Here is a 26,645-nt window from a genome sequence, read left to right on the forward strand (position 1 = left end):
TTCTGCCGGGCACCCCGCGGGCAGGAGGAGCGCAGGACCTCTCCCGGGGACCGTGCCCAAGGGGGGACTGTCCTGCGGCGGCTCCGCCTGCCTACGCCCGGTTATAAAGGAGAAGGAGGAGGGGGGGAGGATGCTCCAGGCACCGGACCAGAGCACCGAGGGCAGCCGGACACCAGGAGTGCGTGAGTGCGGGCACGGCATGGGGGGGAGAGGGGAAAGAGTGGCCTTTGCCTTGGGGGATGTCCCCTCACCCTGTCTGTCCCATTTCCACCCACCCACGGGTGTCCCCCACCCCTGGGTGCTGGAGCAGGGCAGTGGGGTGCCAGCACCTTCCCAGCGCTGTGCACACTGCAGTCAAGCCCTTCCTAGCTCAGTTTGGGATGGGAGGGGGGCTTCCAAGAGAGTCCCATTTCCTTGAGGGGCCCCTTGGCCGCCCTCAGGGAGGCGAACTGAGACCTCAGCCGGCATCACCTTGTGCTCTCTCTGCTCTGCTCTGGGGATTTTGGAGGGCAGGATGGGACGTCCACGAGCTGGAGGAGTGATGGTGAGGAAAACCCCAGTACCAGTGAGCATATGCCTCTGCTGCACGAATCCCTGGAAAGGCTGTTCCTGTCTCTCCTGCCTGCCTTTGCCCCTGTCCTTGCCCCTCCTGCCCGTCCCTGACTTTCCTGGCTGCCTCATTGCAGCCCACAGGCAGCAGCCCGCCTGTTCTTCCAGCCCGGCTGGCGAAGACAGTTCTTCTCTTTACCAAACTTTCAGTCTTTTTATTCCCCGCCCTCTTTATATCTATTTCTTGGGTTTAAAACCGAATGCATGGTGTTCCTTTGGTGTAGGGCAGCTCCAGTCTCTCCAGTAAAATCACTGCCCCGACTCACACGGAAATTGCTACGGAATAATAATAAGGGCTGAGAAAGTCCCGCCGCGTTCCTCTTCACTGAGCTTTGTTTGCTCTGATTTATTGCGGCCGAACGTTGAAACTTCGGGGCTCTCCCTTCCTGGGCAGGCGGGCTTGGCACGAGCCTTGTTTCCAGAGCTGGGAATGCTGGTGGCCCCACCCCCTTTCTGGGATGCAGGATGCGTCTCCAGGGCAAGGTGCCCCCAGGCCCCTCGGGCATTGCGACACTGGGACGTGTCTGAGCAGGCAGGAGCTGGAGGCATTTCCCTATCGCACTGCTGGGCCACTTGTAGAGCGAGCGCGCCTGGTCTCAGAGGCGCTTACTCAGCCTGGCAACCTCAACAGCGATGCTGGTGGCCACGGCGGGGAAGAGTTTAGAAGTAAAGGAGGGAAGCTGTCTCAAAAGGAGCCGCAGGCACAGCGTCAGGGTTGGGCTGGGCCCTTTTGGGAACTGCGACTGCCTTCCTGTAAATGCCCCGGTGAGGAAGGGACGGCTGAACCTCGCTTGGCAGGGACCCAGTTTGGCACAGCCACAGGGCCCCACGAGCAGGGAAATGCTGCTTGCACAAGCCTGGGCACCGGGCGCTGCCTGCGTGGCAGCCTGACGGGCACGGGCAGGCTCGGGGAGCCGGAGGGAGGCTACGGGCCCGCCAGACCCCTTTGTTCCTCAGCAAGAACCTGGCAGCAGCGGGGCAGAGCCTGCCCCTGGCTGGCTGCACGCCGTGCCCCGTGGGGTGCTGGCTCCACACTTCGCTGGCAGGACCGGGGTGCTGCGGCACACCCCGGCATAACCGCATCCCACTGGGAGAGGTGCTGGGTGGGCCAGCCTGGAGCGGCCCGGCACGGCGCCTTCCCGGCCTGCAGGAGCAGGATTGTGCTGACTTGGCAGCAGCAGTGTGAAAGTTGCTCGGGACGGGGTTTGGCCGGCTCCGCCATCCGCCTCCCCCGGCCAAGGGTCAGCTGGCATCGCCTCTTCGTGGGGCCCTGGGACTCATAGCCTGGCCCAGCGACTGCAGGGACAGTCCGGAGCCCCTTCCTGCCCAGGACCCCCAACCCTCTCCTGAGATCCAGGCTGCTGCGTCCTTCACCATCTCCTGTTGTTGGCTGAAGTCCTCGGTATCCTTGGCTGGAGGGTGAGGGGCACTGAATCCCCACGTAGGTGTTTTGTGCTGGCAGAAAACACGTGCAGCGCAATTAGAATAAATGCCCCGTGAGCGTTAATTAGACTTGGGGCTGGGCTGGGCTCTAGGTGATGCTGCCAAGCCCCGCAGTCCTGCAGCCAGCGCAGGCCAGGCAGTGCTGATGGGCACTGGGGGCTGAGCCGGTGGCAGCTCTCTGCAGACGGCCGGGACGTGCCGGGTCGTGCCAGAGCAAGGCATTGAGCTGTGCCTCTGCCACAGCCGGGCGCCTGCGCCTGAGCCCCGGCTCCCCAGCATTGCAGGGCACTTGCAGAGCGTGGGGCAGGCTGTGCTCTGCCAGCACAGAGAAAAGGTAAGAGCAAAACAGCCCTCGTGGCTGCCCTGGCCTCCTCCATCGCCCAGCCGCCACCGGGTTCACAGGTTGGTGCACAGACAGGGTGTTGTCCCTGGCTGAGAGCCACAACCTGGACACTGTCCCAGTGCTGTGGCTTTTCCTCCTGCCCCCAGCCCTGCCCTGGCTCCTGGCAGCCTGGGAGGGCTCTTGGCTCAGCTGATCCTTCCTGATGCTGTGGCTGGTGGCATCATGACCCCCTTTCCCTTTGCTTTGGCAGCACCATGGCTCAGTCCAAGGGCACAGTGGTCCTTGCCTACAGTGGGGGGCTCGACACCTCCTGCATCCTGGTGTGGCTGAAGGAGCAGGGCTACGACGTTGTCGCCTACCTGGTGAGCTCTGAGCTGAGCCCTGTCACAGGAACCCTGTCCCCAGGGGCTGGGGGTGGAGGGTGTGCTGGGCTGTTGGTCTGGGGGGGCTTGGGGGAGCAAGGCGTGTCCTGGTGTGTGCGGTGACCCTGCTCGCTCTGGTTAACCATGGCCCAGCCCGCTGCTGCTCTGCTGAGCTGCCAGCCCTGTGTGGCACAGCCTGTCCCTGCCAGCTAATGACCCTCTGCTAATGAAGGCAGGGAATCAGGACAGAGCCAAGGGGCTTGGCAGAAGGGGTCATGGCCCTGAGATATCCGTCTCGGGGGGTGGAACTCCCTTCCTGCTCATCCTGGGTAGCCTTAAGCCCAGCCAGCATGGGCTCTGTCATGCCTTGCATGATGCCCTGTGCCAAACTGGGCTTGCACTGGGTTTTATGATCTTGTTTGTACTGAGTCTTGCTGATTTCCTGCTTTCCAGGCCAACATTGGGCAGAAGGAAGATTTTGAGGCAGCACGAAAGAAAGCACTGGCGCTGGGGGCCAAGAAGGTAACGGTGTCCCTCCCTGCTTCTGGGGGCTTCGAGTTCTCCCTGCTCTCCACCATGGGGGTGAATCTTTTGGAGAGGGGACCGTGCCAGTGAGAAATCCCTTCTCCAGAGGTTTTGCCCCAAAGCCTTTTAGCAGCATTTAGGAAAAGGGAGATAAAGAGACTTTTCACTGCACGTTTCCTAAAACTCCAGAGGAGTGGGTTCCCCCCTTAGCAACGCTCCCATCAGGAATGTCCCATCGTGCTGGCAGGTTTACATCGAGGACATCAGCAGGGAGTTTGTGGAGGAGTTCATCTGGCCGGCGGTCCAGGCCAACGCGCTCTACGAGGATCGGTACCTGCTGGGCACGGCCCTGGCACGGCCCTGCATCGCCCGCAAGCTCGTGGAGATCGCCCAGCGCGAGGGAGCCCAGTACGTCGCCCATGGGGCCACGGGCAAGGTGAGGGGGCACACGGGCACCAGGCAGGGATAGCTCGAGGTGCTTGGATGGGGGAGCTGGTGAGTGTACAGGCCAAGCTGTGGGTGCCAGGAGGGGTGCACGGGGTGTTTTGTGGGTGCTTTTTGGGGACTGTGCAAAACTCAACCGTGTTTCAACACTTCCTTCTCACTTCTGGGATTTCTGTGCCCAATTTCGGTTCCGTCTCGCTGTTGGGAAGGCTGAAGTCACAGCTGAACGCTCTGTTTCTGCCAGTAATTTCAAAATGCTGCGGCTTCCCGGGCCAGGAGCCGGCTGAGACTGAGCCAGCACAACCCGGAATGGTTAGGGGCATCCTGGGATAGGTGCGACTGTCTCAGACCCTGTCCCTATTCCCGTCCCCAGTTCTGGCTGTCCCGGTCCCTGTCCCCATCCTTGTCCCCATCCCCCGCTCTCCCGGTCCTTGTCCCCATTCCTGTCCCTATCCCGGCAGTGCCGGTCCCTACCGCGGTTGTTCCGGTCCCTGTCCCCCTCCCCGCTGGCCCCGCTGGCCGCAGGGAGGACACTTTGCCGCTAGAGGCAGCCAGAGACCGCGGAAAGGGGATGCTCGGTGCCAGCCCCTTCCTGGACAGGGGGAATCCCCCACGGGGAGCGTGGTGGGGGCGTGGGACCTGCGAGACGTGACCGTGGGTCGCCCCTGGCACCGGCAGCCGCTACCCAGCCCGGGGCGGGGACACCTGGGGCAGGCGAGGGCTCAGTGGGTGAACCCAGGACCTGCCGGGTGCCTCTCCCTCCTCGTCCCACAGCCCGTGCCCAGGGGTAAGGGGAGGTGACCTCCTGGGGGAATGGCAACGGGTTTGGGGTCCCCACGGTGGGGACTCTGCTAGAAGGGGGATGTTAAATGCAAGCCAGGAGACTGCCGAGGGACATGCCGGCACTCGGGAGATGGGGCAGAGGAGCAGCTGGGGGGGCTACATGACTACAATAACTCTCTCTTCTGCTGCAGTCGGGTTCCTGCACCCCTTTCCGTCCATCTCATCCGTCCCCAGCAGGCCTCTCTTGAAAGCCCCTGCTCAGAGGCGCCCTGGAGTAACACATCCCCAGTGCGGCGGTGTCCCCTCTGCTCCCAGGTGCCACCAGCCGTCCCTGCTGGCAGGGGCACCCTCGGTGGCTGCCCTCCCCAAGCCATTAGCCGCGGGCACAGGCAGGGACTGACTGCGGGTAACTCGACCCGGCTGCGGAGTCTTAAATGGGACCATCTGGGGTGTCCCGGCTGCCGGAGCAGATGGACGTGTTTTGGGCCTGTAAGGGAAATGAGTGCTCTGCTGGATGTACTTGCCTGTGTGCAATAGTCCTTCGGGAATCCCAGCCCGGGTGTAAATGTATCCTCCGGGCCAGGCCGATGGGAGGGAACTGGGGGTCCTTGCGCCCCTTGGTGCAGGTGGAAAATAGGCTTCAGTGAGTGCTGTTCCCTTGGAAGTGCTCGTAATTCCCAGCCTTGCTCCTGCTCCTTGCCCCTTCCCATCTACCTGGACTCATTAGTGGGACCTAATCAGCAAGGGCCAATTAAGGTAAAGGGAGGTTCTGTGCTATTTAATTATGAGCTGCTGCATCCCTCTGCTCGCTGTGGTCGTTCCCCCACCTTGCCCTCTTCCTTTTTGTGTCCTTTGATGCCTTTGGGGGAAAAATACCCAAATCTGGTTTGAACACACAGCTATCAGGAGCTACAGGAAAGGTGGTTTGGGGTTCAAACCAGCCATGGAGAGGGACCAGGAGTGATCCCATGGGACAGAGGATGCTTGCCCTCTGTGTCCAAGGTTTCCAATATCACCAGGAGAGCTGCGAGTGGAGCCAAGCAGCTCCTCAGAGGCTGCGTGTGTGTGTTGCCACACCCGGGGCTGGGGTGACCCCTCAGTGCCTCCCATTCATGTTTCAGGGCAATGACCAGGTTCGGTTTGAGCTCACCTGCTACGCCCTGTGTCCCAAGATCAAGGTAAGGCACCCAAAACCATCCCCCGCCTCCCCACTGCCAGGCTCCTGGCCTCTCCCCAGCTGGTGGGAATTCTGTTTTAACACCGATGCAAATGGCCCTGCCTCACTTTAACAAGCCACCAGCTGCACGCAGCGACGTTTTGGCATTTCAGGGGGCTGTAATGATCCTTAATTGACCTATTTTTACCCCAAACACCACAAGGCCACAGAGGAAACAGTACCAAGGCAGCTGCTGGATAATCGATGCTGCCTGCTTCCCCCTTGCATCCAGTGCCTGGTTAGGGTCGGGGTTTGGTTTATTCCCACCTTGTGCTGGGAGATTAAATTTCAGCTGGGGGAGCAACACCCTGTGAGTCTTGGCTTCCTTGGCAGGGGGGTAGAGGGGACCCAGGGCCTACAAGAGGGATAGGGGCTTCTCATCTCATGCTCCTGCTCTCCTGCCAGGTTGTCGCGCCATGGAGGCTGCCCGAGTTTTACCAGCGCTTCCCTGGGCGCCGTGAGCTGATGGATTATGCCAAGGTAGGAGCTGGTGTGGGGTAGCCACAAGATTACCAGGGCAGCAAAAGGTGCTCAGAGTGGCTGTGAAAGCTCAGGGTAGCCATGGGATTCTTGGAGTGACCACGGGATGCTCAGGGTGACCGCAGGATGCTCACCATGACTTGGCGGGTGACAGCAGCACATCCTGCACAACATCCTTGCAGCATCACTTTGCAGCCTCCTGGTCAGGGTTTTTGCCCCCCTTTCCTCTATTTTTTTTTTTCTCTTTCCTTTCTAAAAGCCTCATAATTACCTGGCTATTAATGGTAACCCGCTTTCCAAGGGAACGGGTCCCAACTCCCTGACTTGCATAACAGACAAAGCAAATACATTCACTTTTGTTGTCCCTTCCTTTTTGAAGTACAAGTTACAATAAAACACATTAGAAGTTTTGCATCAGGTTTTTATGTGCCCACCAGGGTACCTTTCTTTTTTAGTGACTTCATGGAAATGCTTGACAACTCGGCTCAATCAATCAAAAGGGAAAAGTCAGCTCTGTGCATAAACCAGAAAATTGCTTCAGTTTTTAAATAGCTGCCATCGAAGCTGCCTGGGTAATCTCTGGGAAGGCGAGGTGTGGAGCTGGAGGGATGTGGCATGGGGTGAGGAGCCCTCTGAGCCCCTTAGGGCTGCCGGGAGAGAGCGGCGTGTTGAGGATTGTGTTTGCCATCTGCCGTTGTATTATGAAGGGGAGAGTTTACGAGAGCTTTCCATATGTTGCCAAACAAATTGTCAAATAGGGGAGTTATTAAGAGCACTGTGGTTTTATTATATGGAAAATGGAACATGTGTTTTGGGTTTGGGGGTTTTGTTTGGCTGTGGGGATTGTTTTGTTTGTTTGGAAGGGGGGGAAAGGGAAATGAAATGGATTGGGGGCCCCGTTCCAAGAGCAAAATGTTGTGGGGTGAGGCTTTTAGTACTTCTCAGTCTCTGGTTATCTGTTACAAAAAAAGGTGGTTTCCCTTCTTTTTCATCCTTAGGAGAGGGAGGTGCATGGCCAGGTCCTTTGAGCACCTGGATATGCTCACCTTGGTGCTGGGGGATTGTAAAATGATGATGTTTGGGGCTCCATTAGTGCCAGGGAAAGTGAGGATCTGTTTTACCGTGGCACAGCTCTTGCCATGGATTTGCTGCCAGAGCAAGGCTGGCTCCAGCCCCTGGGCAGCAAATCCCTGCCACTGGCTGCTTCATCCTCACACACCTTAATGAGAACAGCCAAGCTCTCCCGGATGCTGCTCCAGGATTAGCCTTGCCACAGATAGAGCCAGGTGAGACAGATGCTGAGAACAAAATCCCGCTTTGGTCCTGGCACCTTTGGCTCCAGCCACGGCTGCCTAGGCTCAGTAGATGTTGGGTCTGGACTTGGAGGATGCTCTTTGAAATGGGGTGAGGATGGGTTGGGGAGCACTGGCTTCCCCAGCTGCCAGGAGGAGGCAGAGGCAGGAGAGGGCTGGCAGAGGACACGAGTCAGCTCAGGATCTCTGGGTATTCAGGTCTGAAAGATGGATTTGTACACTCCAGGTGAGATGGGTGTGCCAATGGTGGGTCTCTTCTCGCAAGTACAAGATAGGACAAGAGGAAATGGCCTTAACTTGTGCCAGAGGAGGTCTAGATTGGATATTGGGGGGTTCCAGTGGGCCCTACACTGGAATGATAGTGGGGGACCAGCAATCAGAACCCAAGAGCCTGAGGCCATGTCCCCCCAGGAGCAGGGCTGAGTCAGTCCCTCTGCAACATTAGGAGATCTCAGAACCTTGTTCCCACCTCAGGTGATGGTTTGAGGGCTGTGATGTAACAACCACAAGCATTTCCTTCCCCCCTTCCTGGCAAACAAGAAACCTCCGCTCAGCCCCTGCTCCTCTGTTCCTGGCTGAGGCCCTGACTGATGTCCCTGCTGTGGTGACACTGAAATGCCAGAGCTGCCCAGCAATGTCCAGGCTGTACAGACACATCAAGGCACAGTGGAAGCCGCTGTCTCCATCCCTGTCTTGCTGTGGCTGTCCCACAGCCAGCCCATCGTGGCTCAGTGTCTCAGCAGGGTGGGCGATGTCCCCACTGGCTCCAGTTGTCAGCCTGCTGCCATCACCTTTCCCGCTAATTCCCCCATGAATTCACCTCGTCTTCACAGGCAATTTCCCCCACTGAAATGTCAGTGGATAAATGAGCACACTGGTGACCTTGTTAGAGAGCCGGGCTCTGCGCTGCATCGTGCCAGGGAGGCAGCCGGTGTGGGGCCACACATCCCTGGGCATGGTGTGCTCGAGGTGCCCGGGCTCAGGGGGACACTGCCGCCTGCTTGGGGTGTCTCTGCTTCACCACGTGTTTGCATGAGGCTGTGGGGATGCATTGCTCTCCCCCCATGACAGAGCATTAGCCCTCTTTAGGCTCTAGAGCATCCTGTGGATTTGAGGACTTGTGTCCCTGTGTCACTTCCCCTTGCTGAGAAGCCTGGCTGGGGGAATCATAGAATTGTGGAACATCTTGAGTTGGAAGGGACCCACAGGATCATTGAGTTCAGCTCCTGGCCCTGCAAAGAACACCCCAACCATCCCACCACATACATGAGAGCATTACACCATCCTGGCCCTGGACCTAGGAAAAGTAGACAACGTCTGTGCTGTGTCTCCATCTCTGGGATTCATGGGGTGCTCTGGGGCCCCTTCTCAGCCTGTGGCAGGGCTGGGGCAGCCATTGTCCCCTCAGCCACACCGTGTCCCTGATGTCCCTGTTGAGGTGGCCCTTGTGGTGGGAGCTGCTGCTGCTCAGGGTCAGGAACACAGGAGTCCACCTTGCTCTGTGCTGCCTTGCTGGTGGCCATGGGTTGTGCCTTCGTGGTTTTGGGGCTGCTCCTGCTGGGAACCAGTGTCAGTGAGGGCTGGCTTTCCCTGCAGGCTGTCTTACCCCCACTCTCCTCCCGGCAGAAACATGGGATCCCAGTGCCTGTGACACCTCAGACACCCTGGAGCATGGATGAGAATCTAATGCACATCAGGTGAGGAGCTGGGCAGGTGAGGAGGTCCTACAAGGTGAGGACCCGGGGTCTGGGGCCCAAGTCCCCTCCATCCTACATGTCCAGAACAGCCCTTTGCAATCCATTGTCCCAGGCTGCCCCACCGTATGCTGACCATGGGCAACTCCAAATCCTCCATCCTCCTTTTCTATCCAGTTGTCCACATTCCATGCGGCAGCTTCCATCTCCTGGGCTCTCCTAAGCCTGGCTCTCCTTGCAGGCTTGCTGCTAAAATGCCCTGGAAATCCCATAACGTGTATTTATGCCCATCCTCACGGGGTGGGTGGGAGCGGGGGTCTCGTCTGGGTGGGTTTTGGGGTTGCAAGTTGCAGGTGCTGCAGTGACTTCTCTCTCCTTCCCTGCCTGCTGCAGCTACGAAGCCGGGATCCTGGAGAACCCCAAGGTAATCGATCACGGCCACCGTGCCAGCACGGCAGCCACGGGGCCGGGGGCGTCTCGTGTCTTTGCAGCCTAATTGGAAATTTCACGGCAGGGCCGCCCGTGTGTGCGGGGAGGCTCCGCCGCCGCCCCGGCCCCTCCGCCTCTCCCGGCGCGTTAATTGCTGCCAGCGTGAAGAGGGGAAGGGACCGTTCAGGGTGACATCGGAGGGGACAACGTCGCGGGGCAGCAATAAAGGAGCAATTAGACAGCCGCGGTGCTGGCGGCAGAGTCAGAGCTGGTGGCGGGTGGCAGAGGCTCGGGCTGTCCCCTGCCCGTGCCTGCAGCTCGCCCAGCCCTCCTTGCTTTCCCAGCCCGCTATCCGTGGGCGGTGTGGGGTGAAACCTCCCGCTGGGTGGGTGGTGTGGAGCAATTCATCCACGGCGCCACCAGCTCTGGCTGCCAACAGGGACTTGCGGCCGGGCGCTGCCCGTGACAGCGCCACATCTCCGGCCGCTCCGAGCTGCGCTCGTGGTCCTGCTGGCCCTGCCTGCGCTGTTCATGCTCCAGCGGATCACCGCGCCCGGCCGCTATTTAAACTATCCATCAGCTCTAATTAGACAGCCCGGGGCGAAGAGGGGAAGGAGGGCTGGCGGAGAGGGAGCGGAGCCGCTGGAGCCCCGTGCCCGCAGCCGGCTCCCGCGGAGGGGCCGAGAGGAGGAGGAAGGTGGGGAGGGGGTCCCGCTCTTCCTCTGGTGTCCTCCAGAGGGGTGTCTGTGGGTCAGGCTTTGCAGAGCCGGGTTCCCGTGGGGTCTCCGCCTCCCGGAGAGTGGTTGGCACCGGGATGGTGTTCATGTCTTTAGCTGAAGGTAGCACGGACTGACCCGCACCCGTCCTGACCCACCCTGCCGCACCCAGCACCTGTCCTCTTCTCTCGGGGAAGATCCCCACTACCCAGGCTCTGCCAAGCCCGCTCCCTTCCCAAAACCAGCTTGGAAATGGGGCTGACCAGTGCCCTGACCCCATCCCTGAGCATCCTCTGCTCGGGCACCTCACCCTGTGACAGAGCTGGGAGGTGGCTTCCTGGAGCGCGGTGTCACTGCTGTCTCTGTCACTGCTGTCCCCTTCCCCGGCCCGGGAAGCGGTGCTGGGCACAAGGTGGCCGTGGCAAGATCCGGGGTGCCAGGCACGGCGGGCTCCCCTCCCCAAACCCTCGGGACCTGCCAAACGCAGGGATTTGAAAGCAGATGGTTGAGCTATTTTCTGCCTCTGTGAGGCCCGATTGAAGGGCAATGAGGCAGCTAATGTGGAGAAAGATAGAAATTTACTTGCTTTAACTTCATATGGCACTCTGAAAGAGTTCATTCAGTCCCGGGCACAACAATATCAGCCGGATGAATAAACCATTTGCGGCATCGATAGCTCTGCATCATGGTTTACTTCATGGACCATTTGCTTCCAATTTCTTCTCTTCTTGCCCCGTTTTTCTTGCTTCTTTCTTCCCCCCTCCCTCTCTCACTTTCCACACACTCTTCCTTTTTTTTTCCCCCCTTTTTTTTTTTCCTCTCTCCCCTTTAAAGATGACATCGCAGGACTAGCCCCCCTGCGGGGAGGGATAAATAGAAGGCATTGATACACTGCAACAAACTATTTGTCATTTGAACTGTGCTTTTAGGAGAGAGAATAAAAAGAGGACAGGCTCGCACCGTAATGATGGAATGCAAGCCAAATGTCACTTTTATTTCTATTTAGTTATTTTATTTAATAGGGGTTTTCATAGTTGGCTCGGAAAATTGGAAACTACCTGACTTTGACTTCCAATGTTTAGTAAAGAGTTTTTAATACTTTCCCGTATTTTTTCTCCCATCCCCCTCCATCTTTTCCTTTTGAACTCAAAGTTTTTCATCATCTCTCACAGGTTCATCTAGTTAATAAGTGTGATCAGGGCTAGGAAAGGGCAGACGATATAAAATTGAAATCCACAGCCCGTGTAATCTGTGCGTGGGGGCACAGGGGAGATGCGCCTGCCTGCCAGCGCCTCTCCCTTAGAACGAGGGAAAGGGGCAAAAATGACATAAAGTGGGAACTGAGGGGGGGTGCTGCAGTGAGTGCTTGGGAAGCTATGTCTGTATTCCCAGGATTTGGCTGTGGCTGGTGTTGGGATGTGCGCTCTGGGGTTTGGGGTGAGGCAAAGGGTACCCCCCCCCAGTGTGGAGGGTGGGATGGGGTGCTTGCAGCTGTGTGGGCTTCCCTCAGGTGCTGGCAGTGATCCAGCAAATACAAATACATTTGGACCAAAATAAATGGAAGTTTTCACTAAAATTCTTATTGCCTGTCTGGAAACATTTTTGATGAAAACTTCTTCTGTAGAGAAATTAATTTTCCCTTTAAAAAGCTTAAATATTTTTTTAGAGCAATCACTTTTGGTTGGATTATTACGGGGCTTTTTTTCCTAACTTGCTTTATACCTTATCATTTTTTTCCTTGCTGGAAAGCAAGAGAAGGGAGGAAAAGGGACATTTAAAGGTCCCTTCCATCCCAAATTATTCCATGATTTGATTAAGTGAGCAGAAGTCTGGGCTTTAAAAAGGAAAAGAAGAACAGGGAGAGCATGGCCCAGGCATTGGGCGGGTGGGTGCAGGCAGGGCCCCACTGCCCAGAGATGCCCAGAGCTCCAGTTCTGTCCAGCTGGGCTTGGCAGGGAAATACCAGTTTGCCACTCTTTAAAAGGCTGCTTGACTCTCCATGGTGCTGCACATGCCCTGGGCACTCTGTGCCTCCATTCCCCCTCCACCTCCTGGACCTGTGGCTGGGTGGGGAGTCCCTCTGGAGACAGGACTTTGCAAACACAGATTTGAAAGTATTTTGGGGTCAGCCTGTGCAGTCGCATCATGGGTGAGTGCCGAGGGGCCACGTGAAATTGCAAAGCATTTGCTCTCCGGGACGGAAAGCTTTTTTATATTATATTTCCCCTCGCTTCTTCTGGCATGCACTTCAATTGCAGCAATTCACCATCAGCACCCGAGCCTCTGCTGGCCTCCCTCTGATGGAGATAAAATGCCTCTTCCCTATAAATCTCAGAAAAAAAAATATACATAAAGGTTGATGTGCTCTGAAATGGGTTTTTGCTTTGTTGCTCTATTTTCGCCCGTGTGTATTAACCCCGGGGACACCATGAAAGAGCCGGTGTGCCGGGAGCACCTGCTGGGGTCAGGCCTCCTCATTAGTTTTTTCGGTCAGCGCCGAATAAGCCCGGCCGTGGTGCAGGGACATGCGGGTGCCCGCCCGCCCCGCCGCTCGCTGCCAGCGTCCTGCTTTTCCCTGCCTGACTTGCTTCTCCGCAGCCATCCCGCCTCCAGCTGTGGGGGCGTTGGAGGAAAAGATGAGATCAAGTTGAGGGGAAAAATTGGCTGATTCTGCCAACCCCTTTGTTCCCAGGGCCCCCGGTAAGCGCCGGTGCTGTGCTGTGCTGGTCCTGTGCTTTGGGATGGGGGATGCGCTTTGGGATGGGGCGTGCGCTCCAGGGTTGGGGCTGCCAGCAGTGTTGGCCATGGCAATGCCACTGACTGTCCCTCTTCTCTCCCTCTCCCTGCAGAACCAGGCTCCTCCCGGGCTCTACACGAAGACCTGTGATCCGGCCAACTCTCCCGACACCCCAGACGTGCTGGAGATCAAGTTTGAGCGGGGTAAGAGCCTCCTTGCTGCCAGACCCTCGTCCCTGGGCCCCCAAGACAAGCCCCACTTCCCAGCCAGAACTGGGGTTCCCTGGCAGCTGGGAGCATCCCCAGGGTGGGGGCAGATGGGTGAGCCCTGACTCGTGACATCGGGGCTGAGGATGGTGCTTGCAGCACACCAGGGCTCTTTGAGGTGTGCAGAGGGTCTGGTTAGATCTCAGGGGCTTTCTGGGACCCCCCTGAGAGTGGAAAGGGGTCTGAGCCCCCTCAACCCACCATCAAGGTGCAGTGGGCACAGGGTCCCCTCTCCTGCAGGTGGCACACAGGTGGCTCTGGGGACATGCAGGTGATGCTGGCCAGTGTAACAGCTGGGGAGACACTCCAGCAGGAGTGATGCTATCATAAAGGAGACAGGGATGCTCCATTACATCACTGGGGACACACGGCAGGGCACAGCCCCGGAGCCATCACTGAAGAGGGGACACTGAGCAGCATCTCCACCTCTGCCAGCCACGGCCATTCCCGTGCCACCATCCATCCTGGCAGCAGTGGCGAGCCTAGCACAGGCTGGGGGGAGACCCCGCTGGGAGGGGATACCCCCTCCCCATTGCCAGCCTTCCTGCTCCATTATAATGATCCCCCTGCAAGGAGCAGCCCCCCTCCCGGCAGCCCATTCAGCCCCTAGTTAATTTATTTGAAGTTTTAATCTAATTATTAACTATTTCAAAGGCTAAGCAGCTTTCAGCAACAACAGCCCCAACAACGTCGGCTCTTCGCCGAGCGGACCCCGGCCAATATCCCGGGGGTGTTTGCGGTTAGAAAGTGGGGGGGCGTGGGGTGGGCGGGGGGTGGGGGGGCCTGCGCCGAGAAGCAGCTTAAGGTTCATTATTGCCGCGAGTTTACATTTAATAGCAATTTACAACTGAGTTTATAAACCCCTGGAAAATACGGGGTTTAAGGGGGAGGCAGTGGGGGGGAGCTGACAGCCCCCATCACTAGACAGGGCTCTTGCAGGCGCCTATATAATAAAGACTAGAAAGGGAGGCATTGAGGCTGATTGGCAACTGATAGTTCGTTAAATGGTAATGAGGAGGGCAGATGGAGGGGGGATTAGCCTCCAACTCCGCACCGCTTTTCTTTGTGGGCCCCGCAGCCCCCTTGTCAGCTTCCTAATACATTTATTGCTCATTTCACACCGCTAAAGAAAAATGCCTCTTTCTATTCAGCATCCCCCCCACCACCCTGCTCTGCTTTGCTCCTGCCCGGCGCCCTTAAAAAAAAATTTAAGGGGGGGGGGAAAGAAAAGGTGCAATAATTAATTCATGGCGGGGAGCACCCCGCCGCGGGGTGCGTGTGCGTGCGTGTGCGAGCAGCCGTGCCCCGGTGTGGGGGTCCCCCCCAGACACCCCCCATGCTGGCGAGGGAAGGAGGGGGAGCACACATTTGTCACTCTGTCCCCCCTCCCCGGCAAGGGCTGGTGGGACAGAAGGTGCTGCGCTGTAAGACAATTGCGGAGCGTGAAATTCAATTAGTTAAGGGCCTGGTTGCAATTTCACAGGCCCTAAAAAAAAAGAGAGGGAGAAGAGAGAGGAAAAGGGGGGGTGACGTTTTTATGGCCTTTCTTATTTATTTATTTCGCTCCTCTCCCGAGGTGGGTCCCCCTCCCCTCGCCTCCCCCTCGCACCAGCTTGGATATGCCTTTTTAAGAAGTTATTTAGAGTTCATATCTGTCACATCTATTTAACGCCCATGGAATGATGTTCCGGGGGGATCCTGACACCGGCTGATCCTGCCCGTCCTCTCTCCCTGCCTCTGCAGGTGTCCCAGTGAAGGTCACCAACACTGGGGATGGAGCCACTCGTTCCTCAGCCCTGGAGCTCTTTGTGTACCTGAACGACATCGCGTGAGTGCCAGCCTGTCTGGCTGGCAGAGGGGACAAGGGCAGCATCCCCAGGGTACCCAGGGTGGGGTGGAAGCAGGATGCTAGCAGAAGACACGTCCTGATGAGCCCAGGGATGGTGGTCAGCGATGGGATGGTCCCAGTTGTGTCCCAGTTGTACCATAAATGCCAGGAAGCAGAGCTGGGCACCACGGCCAGGAGCACGAGGGTATAATTACCCCAGGGTTTTGCTCAGTGTGCATGAAGAGAATTAAGAAGCCCTCTGAAAATTTTCTGGGCTGCCTGTGTGCCCCAGTTGCCCTGCCCACTGCAGGGCACCCTTTACTTGTTGTCCCAGCTCAGTCCTGGACCCCCTGCTCTCACATCTTGCCTCACCCTGCCTCCCTGAGAGGGCTCAGTGTCCCTTTTTTGTGGAGAGTTGACTTTTTTGGGTCATGAAGACCTGCTGGCCAGGTTCATTGCCCTTTTCTACTCCTGTCTCCACAGCAGCAGCTTCTTTGGGGTTTTCTTTCCTGTGCCACCCCATGCCTGGCTCCTGCTGCTGCTGGCACAGAGCCATCCTCAGGAGTTTTCCCAAAAATACAGCACCACCCATGAGGGCACCCACTCCTCCTAAGTACCACCCAGTGCCTGGCCAGCCTCCTCTGTGTCTCTGCCTTCATCCTCCTGGTGGTGAATGGGAATGAACTTTTCCATGTAGCTCACTTTTTAAATGGTTATTAAGTGGTTTTAAAATTACTTTGGGAATATAGCTGTGGCATGTCCTGTCTCCTTGCCCAGTTTATTTTCCAGTGGCCTGGGTGCCACAGCTGCCTGTGGCACTGGTGGGGAGAAAAATCAATTTCCTTGTCACGTGCCTTATCTGAGGTCTCTACTGATGGTCTGCAGTGCTGCTCAGGGGCTGGCCCGCTGTCATTTGGGGGTTTTTCCCCATTGCCCACCCTTCTGACCCACTTTTCACAGCCACCTGTGTCCCACTCTGGGACTGCTGCAACCTCCCTTCTCCTCACAGGGGCAAGCATGGGGTCGGGCGCATCGACATCGTGGAGAATCGCTTCGTTGGGATGAAGTCCAGAGGTGAGTCCACCCTGCCCTAAAAAGATAAAAAAGTGGGAAAACCACTTTTTGGTGGGATATGGTGGGTGCTCAGTAATCCTGGGGTGCTTTGGTTCAGGTCACACCAGCAGCCCTCAACCTTTCCCTCCCCATCAGTTTTTGGCAGAGATTTCCCTGTGACAGGGACTTCCTGTTGCTCTCTAATGACAGTAGCTGCCCACTCGCTGCCACTGCTGGCACCAGCCCTGGGTCCCAGTGCCTCCAGTGAGACCTGACCCCAGTGGGAAACACACCAGGCTGTGGGCTGGTGTGGAGAGATGCTCATGGAAGGTCCTGAATGGTGCCAGACTCTCTAATACCTGTACAAACCACAGGAAGCTGATGCAAGCTACTGTTTGGTTTTTTGTAAAAAAGCGAATATTTGATTTATCTACGCATTTTTGAGGCCATGACTCCTAATATTGATCTTCCATTGGGATCAGTTTCACTGGAAACCTCTGGAGGCAGAGAGCTGCCCTGTGCAAAACTAAGTAAGGAGGTGGCTCAGCATCATTTCCCAACTCCTTACTCCAAATCTTTTGTCTTAAATCTCATTAATACCTAATTAGATGCTTCCTTTCTTTAAACTTGCCCTCTGCTCAGGTCAACAGCAAATATCTTGGTAAGACTAAGCCTGCGGTCTTCCTCCCCACCACAGGGCACCGGCATCCACTGCAAAAGGCAAGAAACAAATCCCCAAATCATTTGATTTGGTTTGAATAATCAAATTTACACCAAAAGAAGGCAGGAAAAACCCCAACCCCAACCTGCACGCGCCAGCCTGTGCATTTGCATGCAGGATGCTGAGTAATTTGTCAAAATCTATTTTATTTTTTTAAGAGCCACTGACAGGCTCTAGTGACCCTTCCAGCATTTAATAATTTCTCTAAACCCCATTTAACTGTCACGTCTGTCTCCTGCGTGACATCGCCGAGCGATCGCTGCCATGTTTGTGTGGACGCGGGAGGAGCAGGGGTTCTGGGGACAGCACTGCGGGGATGAGACCTTGGGGTGGGCTCCCCGTGGGGATGAGACCTTGGGGTAGTCTCCCCCCTTGCTTTGAGCAGGATCCCGCCCCTGGTTGGCTTCTTGGGATTAAGAGAAACCTCCCAGAAATCTGCTCTGTGGGAGAGATGGAGAGCTGGGATGGGAGCAGGCCGGAACAGGAGGGTGCTGTGGGTACTTGCACCATCTCCCCGGTGACCCTACCCCTGCCTGGAGCATTTTGGACCCAAAATGGGTTTAGGATCAATGGTGCAGGAGATGGGAGCTGGGCTTGGAGGAGACAATCCCTTAAATCCCAGCAGTGTGCAGTGGCCCCACAGATTTGGGGTTCTGCAGGGGAAACTGAGGCACAGGCAGGCAGCAGCATGGCCAGAGCCTTCCCTGTCATGGAGGTGGCAGCGAAGGTGCCTTCTCTCCCTCATCCTCCAGTCCCAGGAAGTCAGAGAAGAGATAAATTCATTTGCATTGATTTTTACTAAGCTCCTAATTGAACTTCGTTAAGGCCTAATGGGCGAGGGGCGCATGGAACGCACCCGCACCAGCCTTTTAAGCCCCATTAACTCGGTTTTGCCATATTTGTTTTAGTGGGAGGAGGGTGGCTAATTACAGGGTGCCAGGAGCGGCGCTCCAGCCGGTCGGGGGGCACGGCTGGGCCGGGGGCTCTGGGCTGCAGGAGCACGGCCCTGCCTCTCCCTCCCTTTCACATCCTCATTATCAAATTATCTTTTTAACTCCGAAGGGGGGCTAATTAAGTGGAGTAAATGAAATCAGTGGGGAGGAAGAGGGAAGGAGGGGTGGCGGCCGCTGCCAAAAGCTGAGCGCTGCTGTCGGCTGGGGCTTTTCCTCCCCTTGGCTTTCTCCTCCTTTCTCCTTTTCCTCCTCTGGATGCGCTGAGCTGATGGAGGAGGAAAGTGGAAAACCCCTTCCCTGCAATGAACACACACCAGGCCAAACTCGGCCTCCAGGCTCAGCCCTGGACCTGGACCAGGGGTAGACATTTGGGCAGCATTTTCCCATGGGCACAGCACTGCCCTCGGGAAGGCACCACATCCCTTCCTGTCCCACGATGACGTCGGGAGTGACAGCCTGCACTCAGCGCAGCAAAATTGCTCGGATGGAGGTGAAGTGACAGCCGAGGTTACAAATTAGAAAATTTTAAGTAGCGGCAGCTGTCTCCTTGGCTGCCCCCCTCCACATCCCCCCTGCTCCGGTCCCCCCTTCCCCAGCAGTAATTATGGGGTGATTGAAGCATCGTTGGGCTGCAGTGCTGACACCTCTGTCTTTTTCCTGTAAACATGGGGAGATGAAAATAGACACTTGGAGATGCTGCGAGTGTCACTTTGAAGGTGTCTCTTGTCTCCTCGGCAGCGGCGAGGCTGCAGAGTGGCTGTCAGCTGCCCTCCCCTCTGCCCCAGCTGACACTCTCTGGTCCTGTCCGCCAGCACCCGCAGATGGGCAGGAGGTGGGGGTCAAGGCATGTACCCAAATCTTCAGTCTAAAATGGCTTTAACATCTCCTAAGGGGAAGGAGAGGGAATATCAGTTGTGTTAGTGGTGGGCTCAGCTCCACAGTCAGGGGCTGGAGGGGACAAAGAGCAGCTCTCTGTGCCCCTGCCGTGCCCATGGGGACAGCTGGCGTTTGGTGTTAACTCGGCTGTCTGCTCCCACAGCCCTGAGGGAATGGATGTTTGGTGAGCACCTGAGCTGCCCCAGGGACTGGGCTGCAGCATCACTGGGGTGGCTGGGGAGGAGGGGTTGGCTCTCCTTTGGGACGGTCGGATCCTGTTATGTGCCTGCAGGATGCTGAAATCGTGGACACTGCTTGGGATGAGGTCTGATGGAAGAGGCTTGGGCGGCTGCGCTTGTGGCTCCCGTTGTGTCCGTGGGACTGTGGCCACACTGGGACAGGACATGCTGAGCCTGTGCCACTCTCCAGGGCACTGAGAGAGCAGAGCCTGGTGAAGTGCTGAGCCTGTGTCACTCTCCAAGGCACTGAGAGAGCAGAGCCTGGTGAAGCCCTGTGGGCTCCCCTCAGCCTCTCTTGGGGCTGGGGCTGTTTGGGGGCACATCTCTTTCAGAGGGTACAACCTACAGGGTTCCTTTGTGCCCTTTGCCATTCCCATGAGTGTGTCATAGCAGAAGCCCAGCACTGGGAAGGGACCATCCCTGTAGGCGGGCAGGGGACGGGGATATGCTGGTGGAGCAGCCCTGCCTGTGGACAGGTTACAGCTTTTCCCATCACATATTCACTGCCAAACCAGCTCAGCATTTCCACCTGCATCCAACACGGATGGGAGCACTGGATGTCCATACTTGTATTTAAACACCAAACAACCACATCATGCACAAAACAAGCCCTGAACGGCTGGAACAAAGGAGCAGCTTGCTGAAATAATTAAGCATCTTCCATCCCCAGGCCTTGTGCAATGGGGGGGGGGGGGGGGGGGGGCAGCAGAAAGGGACTGGGGGGGCCCTGCCAACCCCAAAGGAGGTTGCCCTCCCAGCCCCCAGGTAGCCTCATTGCTTCCCAGCGGATGCGCGGGGCCCTTTCTCGCCAGCCGAGGGGAGAGGAGGGTATTTCAGGCCCTGTGCTCCCCATGCCTGTGCCCCGCTCGTTCTGTTAATTACAGGTTTTCAGCTGCAGACCGTTGGGCACGGATGGGTGGGGGGATCGGTTCCCAAACCCTGTCATTTAGCCTCGTCAGAGTGCCTCTTCAAAGAGGGGAATCTAGAAATTTTCTCCGCAAGGTGCGGAGTGGACTGTCTCGGCCCCAGCATGAATATAATGACAGATGCATTTTACAGCGAGCTGAGACTGAATGCGCTCGACCACGGCTCCTTCTGTCAGCCAAGTCATTATTTTTTGTCATTTGCTGACAGTTTTGGTCTCATTCGTTTCTCTCTCTTTTTCTGCTTTTCCCCCTGCCTGGAAAAATGGCTAGGTATCTATGAGACCCCAGCAGGAACGATCCTATACCATGCGCATTTAGATATCGAGGCCTTCACCATGGATCGGGAAGTGCGGAAAATCAAGCAGGGGCTCTCCTTGAAATTCTCGGAGCTGGTGTACAATGGTACGTACAGTCCAGTCCTGCCACCACAACAGCCTCCCAGCCTTCCTCCTCCCTCGTTGCTGCTGGAGGTTGCAGGTGCCACTGGTTGTAAAACTCAGGTCCAGGTGTGGATTTTGAGGCTGCTCCTGGGGAGAAAGATGTGTTTGGGCTGAGCAAAACCCCACGCTCTGCATGCTTTCCTGCCAAGGGAGTGCCATGCCTGCTTTTGGGAGGCAATGCCATCTTCCATGAGGGCTTGCTCATGGCATCTCTCCCAGCCCCATGCCACCACTTCATCCCAACAAGCACATTCAGATGTAATTCACCATCCTTTTGCCCCCTCTCGTGTCACCTTTCCCCAGCTCTCCCCTCCAATCCCTTCCACCTCTGCCTTTGCCTCGTGCACACTGCGATATGGGGCACCCAAACTTCAAACTTCAAGCCCTGCCACAGGATTTGAAGCTGGAGAGCTGTCCCTGTGCCCTGGCAGTGTGGCACAGGGGACTCTCGAGGTGCCGGGGGATGGAGGGTCCCGGCTCTGCTATGTGGTGCACAGCCCACACAGGGGCACTGCGGGTTGGGGCTCCCGGTCTGGGACAGGACAGCGCTGCCTGGAGAGGGCTGGGAGCTGTAAGGGATGAGAGGATACCGGCTCACCCCGGCAGTGAAGGACAGCAGTGAAGCCCTGTGTCCTTCCTCCTGTGGAGCAGTTGCAGCTCCAGATCATGGCTTGAGTTTGAGAGGTCGCAGCTCAGTGTTTGCTCCATGGATCCACCCCGACCCCAGTCCCTGGTGCTAAATTGAAGGAAGTAGGATTAGCCCAAAATGCCCTAAGTGGTCTCAAAACCCTGTTGCCCACAGCTGGGTCCTTGGTTCAGAGCTGTCATCCTGGAGGCCCCACACCAGGGAGATTCCTGCCCCATGGCCAAACGTTTGTTGTCTACAGGCCCTGATTTCTCAGCCTCCCAGCTCCTCCTCCCATCACCTTTCAGATGTTTCTAACCACAAGGGCTGGCGTGATTCCTATGGGATCTTCCATGGGAAGATACCCTGGAAATAACCTGACTGTGGGAGCTCAGGCTTTGGGCAGCAGCAGATCCAGTAGGACCAGGTCAGGCTATTTTCTCCGCTGCAGTTTCTGGTGCCAGTGCTTGTCACCTTCCCCTCCAAGGACATTCCCTCTTGCATCTTTCTCAGCACCTGGCATTTAATGACTGAGCACCTGGCATTTAATGCCTGAGCCCCTTTGCTGCTTAAATCACGTTTTAGGGCCTGACAGGGGCCACAGAGGTCTTTGTCACCTTCTTCTTGGATCACAGCCCCTGCCCTCATTCATTCTCTGGTACCATTCTTGCCTCTGGCCATTTTTATTAGACTTTGACCTGGGCTGCCTTTATTTTGACTATTTTTTTTTGTTGTTGTTCAGGCATAAACCTGTTTGTTTGTTTGTTTATTCCTAACCACTCACTTGTTGTGCAGCCACCAGGTTAAAGAGCCACTCAGGGAAGCATGGTTTAAATTCTCCCTCCCCACCTCTGCCAGGCAAAGGCTGCTGTTTCCCTGGCTCCACATGTTGAATCCCCAGGGATTTCCAGCTTGGTCCTAGACTTCCCTGCCAGCCCATCCTGAATCCAAGGAACAACCCCAACGCTAAGCACCCGGGGGTCCCCTGGGTCCCCCGTGCCGGAGGCCAGGCTTTCAAGCTCACCTTCCTTTAACACCTCATTATTGCAGCTCGTCCAGTTTTTAGGAGAATTAGTGTTTATCTTCCCCCTGTTCCTATTGATCCCATTGTGGAGGGGTGGCTTTGAAGCCAGCTCCCGTCCTTCCCAGGTGCGGAAATGCCATTGTCCCCCTGCCTGCGCCGTGATTAGGGCAGGATGGTGGGAAGGTCATTAAGGGGGGATCGCTTCCAGTGTCTGCAGTGGGGGGTCGGGAGGGGGGGGGATGCTTTCTCCCACCTGGAGCTGTCAGAGTCAGGACTCAAGCAGCTGGTTATTATTTTAATGTGTCTGGGGTTTATTTTTACAGGGATTTTTACATCCATCCTGATATTTGAAGAGTTGTACCTGGAGGGTGGTTACCAAAAAAAGGAGTGTATTTGCCTGGAGCCGGGGTTCCTACTGGCATGGCAGTGCTGATTTCAGGACAGGGGTCCCTGAACCCTCTGGGAAGAGGTCCCCAATCCCCCGGCTATAGTATGGTGGAGCAGCTGAGGGGGGTCAGTTCAGGGAGGTGGATTTGGTGGTGAGGGGCTGCAGGGCTGTGGTGCTGTGCCTTGGAGCAGGGCCACATAGACCCCGGGGACAAGGCTGCAGGATACGGCCCTGCTCAGGGGCTGGCGAGGCCAAACAACAAAAGAAATTGTTTGTTTCTTTAATGGCTTTGGTCCCAGAGCCCAGCTGGGAAGGGAAAGGTGAGAGGGCACCGGTGCGAGATGGGAGAGATAAAACCTGGGGATGACCGGAGGGCAGTGAATGGGCTCTTTCTTTCTCCACCTCTATCTCCTTCTTCATCTCCCAGGCTTTATTCCCGGTCTCCGAGGACTCCCTGGCTAATAACCCTGCTTAGGGACTGGAGGGGGCATGGGGGCGGCAGGCAGGACCACAGCCCCGCCATGCACCTGCAATACCAACAGCTGCTCCCCCAGGATGTGTTTTGGGGAGCCGTGGTATGACTGCACATCACCCCAACACCCAGCCTGGGTTTCAGCTCAGGGGATTTGGGCTGCCAGGGGCTGCCATCCCCACTGGAGCAGGGTTAGATGGTGTTTTCCAGGGGTGCCAGCACTGGTTCCCTGTGTCCCACCAGCTCCTCATGCTGGGACCAGAGTGGGAACAAGTCAAACTTCCCCACAAGCAGCAGCAGGGACAAGCTGAGCCTCACTGACTTTGGGGGGGCTGGGAAGGTGGGGAGCCCACTTGGGGCTGCCGAGACACCTGTGGCCCAAAGCACAGCCCGATGCGGCCCCCATGTCAGCCCAGGCTGTGTGATCTGGGGGGAGCACTCTGCTCTGCATCCCTCTGGGATAGGGAATGGGAACCACTGGGGTGACTGCCCCACTGGGACCCCCATTGCTGAGTGGGTTTCCCTCCCCAAAGCTGCTGGGGGGTGAAGCACTGCTGTGGAGCTGCATCCCCCTGAGCAGAGTCCATGGGCTGGGGTTGGCCCTTTGGGGCAGATCCCTTCTCTGTCCATCCCAGGGGAGAATGGCTCATCCCCTTCCTGGGGGGCTGGGAGCTGATCCCCCCCCATTTCTGTGTCCATCTGTCTGTCTCCACCTGGCCTTCCCAAAGTGGTGAGTTTTGAGGGGTAATTTCATACCTCCTTAACGAATCTTTTCATTTCCATGATCAGCCCTGCCCAGCAGAGCTGGAACAACGATGGCCCCACGGCCCATTTCTAGTTTGTTCCATCCTCTTCTCCCAGTGAGATCCTGAGGGCCACCAAGGAGAAGGGAAACACATGAGGTCTCCATCCCTCATGGCTGAACCTGTGTGTCTGAGCGTCTCATTTCCTCTCCCAGTCCTGCAACTGTATCCCTTCCCTTGAAAATTACCCTTGCAAGACTTAGCCTGGGGACCACCCTAGGATGCCCCGGGGTACCACCTGGGATCCCAGGCCCCTCTGGCCTTCCCCAAGCCCCTGCTGACCCCATCTCCTGTCCTCAGGCTTCTGGCACAGCCCTGAGTGTGAGTTCCTCCGGGAGTGCATCGGACGCTCGCAGGAGTCGGTGGTGGGCACCGTCCACCTCTCTGTCTTCAAGGGCCAGGTCTACATCCTGGGCAGGGAGTCCCCACGGTCACTCTACAACGAGGAGCTAGTGAGGTGAGTGCAGCTTGGGAGGTCAGCGTGGACAGGAGGGGCGACAACGAGCCTCCCATCCCACCCTGCAGTATCCCATCCCACCTTGTTGCATCCCATTGCATCCCACTCCATCCCATCCCATTCCCAGTGGCACTGCATCCCACTCCATCCCATCCCGTTCCCAGTGGCACTGCATCCCACTCCATCCCATCCCATTCCCAGTGGCACTGCATCCCACTCCATCCCATCCCGTTCCCGGTGGCACAGGTGACACCACGGGCCCAGCCGAAGCACGAGCCATGTTTTCAAGTCAATATTGGTTTTTTCCCCTCTTGCTTTTCCCTTTTTTTTCGTGTTGTTTTCTCGCTTGCTCGCTCCCCTCTCAGCCCTCCCTCAACCCCTTTCAATCTCTCTAAACACTTTATAAGCCATAAATACACCCGAATGAGTTTAGATCAGTCGGAGTAAATGTCAAATTATCTTCTCTCTTTCTCTTCTCTGGCTTTTTTTCCTCCCTTCCCTCCCCCTCAAAATCAACAGCTCCTAATAATCTGTCCCAACCCTTCATTATGCTTCGCACTCTCACTTGGAGAGATTAAATGAATAAAGTATTAAAAAAAAAAAAAAAAAAGAGGGAAGAAAAAAAAGGAGGATGGGAGGGGGGTGGGACGGAGGAAAAAGAGAGAGGGAGAGAAAAACAGGGGCACTTATTCTCCCTGCATCTCCAACCATTTTCCTTTTCTTTTTGATTTCTACATCGCTGGTTTGAAAGCCTTTGAGTGACGGCGTCACAGGAACCCGAGAGAAAGCTGTGAGAGGCAGAGCTGTGTGGAAATGCCTCTGCACAGTAGGTAGAAAGTAACGTAATTATAGAGCAGGTCAGAACCACTCGAATGAGCAAAAATAAAAGCACAGAGGTTTTTCTGTAGCTCGTCAGGGGAGGTAAAATCATTGTAAACTCTTTTTTTTTTTCTTCTTTTCTTCTTTATTTCCCTCCACTTCCTCCTTTAAGGTTTGTGGTTTCTGGGAAATGAGCCGTGTGTTTTGGGGATGTAGGAAACTGTCAGAGTTGGGATTCAGTGGGTGGCTGCTGCCTTGGGGAAGGGAATGTGCTCAGTGTTGCACCGAGGAATCAGCTGCCAGGTCCATAAACCCCCACACCAGTGTGGGGCTGTCCCTGCCTGGAGTCCTGCTCATGCCTGGGGCAGTGTTTCCTGCCCAGGATCCCATCCCTTTTCTAGAGCCTGCTCTGGGACAGCCATACCTGTAGGATTGCTCTGGAACAGGGTGAACATCCCTATGTGGTGCCAGAGCACGGGGAGGAAGGGTGCTGATGCACATGAGGGACCAAGGAGGGAAATTTCGGGCTGTGTCTCTGGCAGGGCCTGTGGAGCCTGGGGACAGCTGCTCCTGAGCCATGTGCCCTTCCCTGGGGGCTGGCAGGGACCCTGACCTGAGACCCCTGCAGCCACCAGTGGATGAGGGGGCAGCAGCAGCTGAAAGCAGCCAGGTCTGGGGTCCCCCACATCTTCTCCCTTCCCAAAGGGCAGCCCCAATTCCTCCCGGGAATCCCATCGCAGTGACAGTGCCTTTCTCTCCGCAGCATGAACGTGCAAGGGGACTACGAGCCTGCCGATGCCACTGGCTTCATCAACATCAACTCGCTGAGGTCTGTGCGGTCGAGCAGGACCCTCCCCGATGGGGGGCAAAAGCCCCCAGCACCCCAGGGCTCTTCCCCTTCCTCACTCGGGCTCTGGGGGTGAACCAAGCCCCCTGCACAAGCTCCCCCTGAACGGTGGGGTGCCACCAGCCCCCCCAGTACCAGCCCAGCTTAATTGCAGCCTTCCCCAGCACAGCCAGCCTCGTTATTTTACTTTTTTTTTCGGCCCCCCTCCCCCCCCCCCCCCCAACTCCAGGGCTGTAAAACACGCTGCATTTACATAATGGGCTCTTAATTTTTCCATTGCCTGTTAACTGCTTTGTTCTCCCCGATCCTCCATGTCCCCCCGACTCCTCTAAGATAAATTAATTACATTATCTTGTGGGAGAAAAAAAAAATAATTAAACTGTACAGGCCTTAACAAATGCCTGCTCTTCACGCCCCCTCATTCTGCTTAAATTAATTGAAAGGAAATGTGTGTTATTACTGTTAATTTACAATTAATTTTTTTTTTTTTAAATCCCGGTTTCCAGGCTGAAGGAATATCATCGTCTCCAGAGCAAGGTCACCGTAAAGCAGGATGAATAGCAATCAATCGCACGCGAGCCTCCCGCTCCCTTTTCTAATTTCTCTAAGAAGTAGCACTAATTGTGGTGGCAATTTGTAATTGTAACTCGTCTCCCTGGAGCGGAGTGGCGGCGGAGGTGACGGCTTTGTTACGGGGCTGCAAGTGAAATGCAATCAGGGGAAAGAAAAAGGTTTGTCCATCGGAGAAGTGGGGAAAGAAATAAACCCCCAGCCACGCGCGGGGTCCGGCATTGAGAGCCGGGCTTTATTCCTA

General features: G+C 56.4%; 1 protein-coding gene across 6 annotated transcripts; it reads left to right on the top strand.

The window, feature by feature from the left end:
* The first annotated feature begins 117 nt into the window (after positions 1 to 117).
* On the top strand, positions 118 to 26,645 carry ASS1 (argininosuccinate synthase 1). Of its 6 annotated transcripts, none has more exons than XM_042052537.1 (15): positions 118 to 178; positions 2,646 to 2,757; positions 3,211 to 3,279; positions 3,530 to 3,718; positions 5,631 to 5,687; positions 6,131 to 6,205; positions 9,145 to 9,215; positions 9,606 to 9,636; positions 13,207 to 13,297; positions 15,104 to 15,188; positions 16,198 to 16,262; positions 20,227 to 20,358; positions 24,009 to 24,165; positions 25,748 to 25,813; positions 26,338 to 26,645. In XM_042052537.1, exons 2-15 carry the CDS (start codon positions 2,650 to 2,652, stop codon positions 26,390 to 26,392), a joined length of 1,251 nt encoding a protein of 416 aa, XP_041908471.1. In that variant the 5' UTR covers positions 118 to 178; positions 2,646 to 2,649; the 3' UTR covers positions 26,393 to 26,645. The 6 variants fall into 6 exon arrangements, with proteins under 6 accessions (XP_041908471.1, XP_041908473.1, XP_041908476.1 ...); XM_042052539.1 differs by having other exon boundaries at positions 129 to 182; XM_042052542.1 differs by lacking the exon at positions 118 to 178 and adding an exon at positions 1,897 to 2,011.

Source organism: Corvus kubaryi, unplaced genomic scaffold (assembly GCF_017639235.1).
Source record: "Corvus kubaryi isolate FWS band 111438036 unplaced genomic scaffold, C.kubaryi_AGA036_p1.0 78, whole genome shotgun sequence".
Classification (NCBI taxonomy): Eukaryota; Metazoa; Chordata; class Aves; order Passeriformes; family Corvidae; genus Corvus; species Corvus kubaryi.

Bases quoted from the DNA above. Each gene is read 5' to 3' on its own strand.
- ASS1 (XM_042052537.1), top strand. From the start codon at position 2,650: ATGGCTCAGTCCAAGGGCACAGTGGTCCTTGCCTACAGTGGGGGGCTC. The intron at 3,719-5,630 runs GTGAGGGGGCAC...TTCATGTTTCAG, and splicing joins CCCATGGGGCCACGGGCAAG to GGCAATGACCAGGTTCGGTT. The intron at 5,688-6,130 runs GTAAGGCACCCA...CTCTCCTGCCAG, and splicing joins CCCTGTGTCCCAAGATCAAG to GTTGTCGCGCCATGGAGGCT.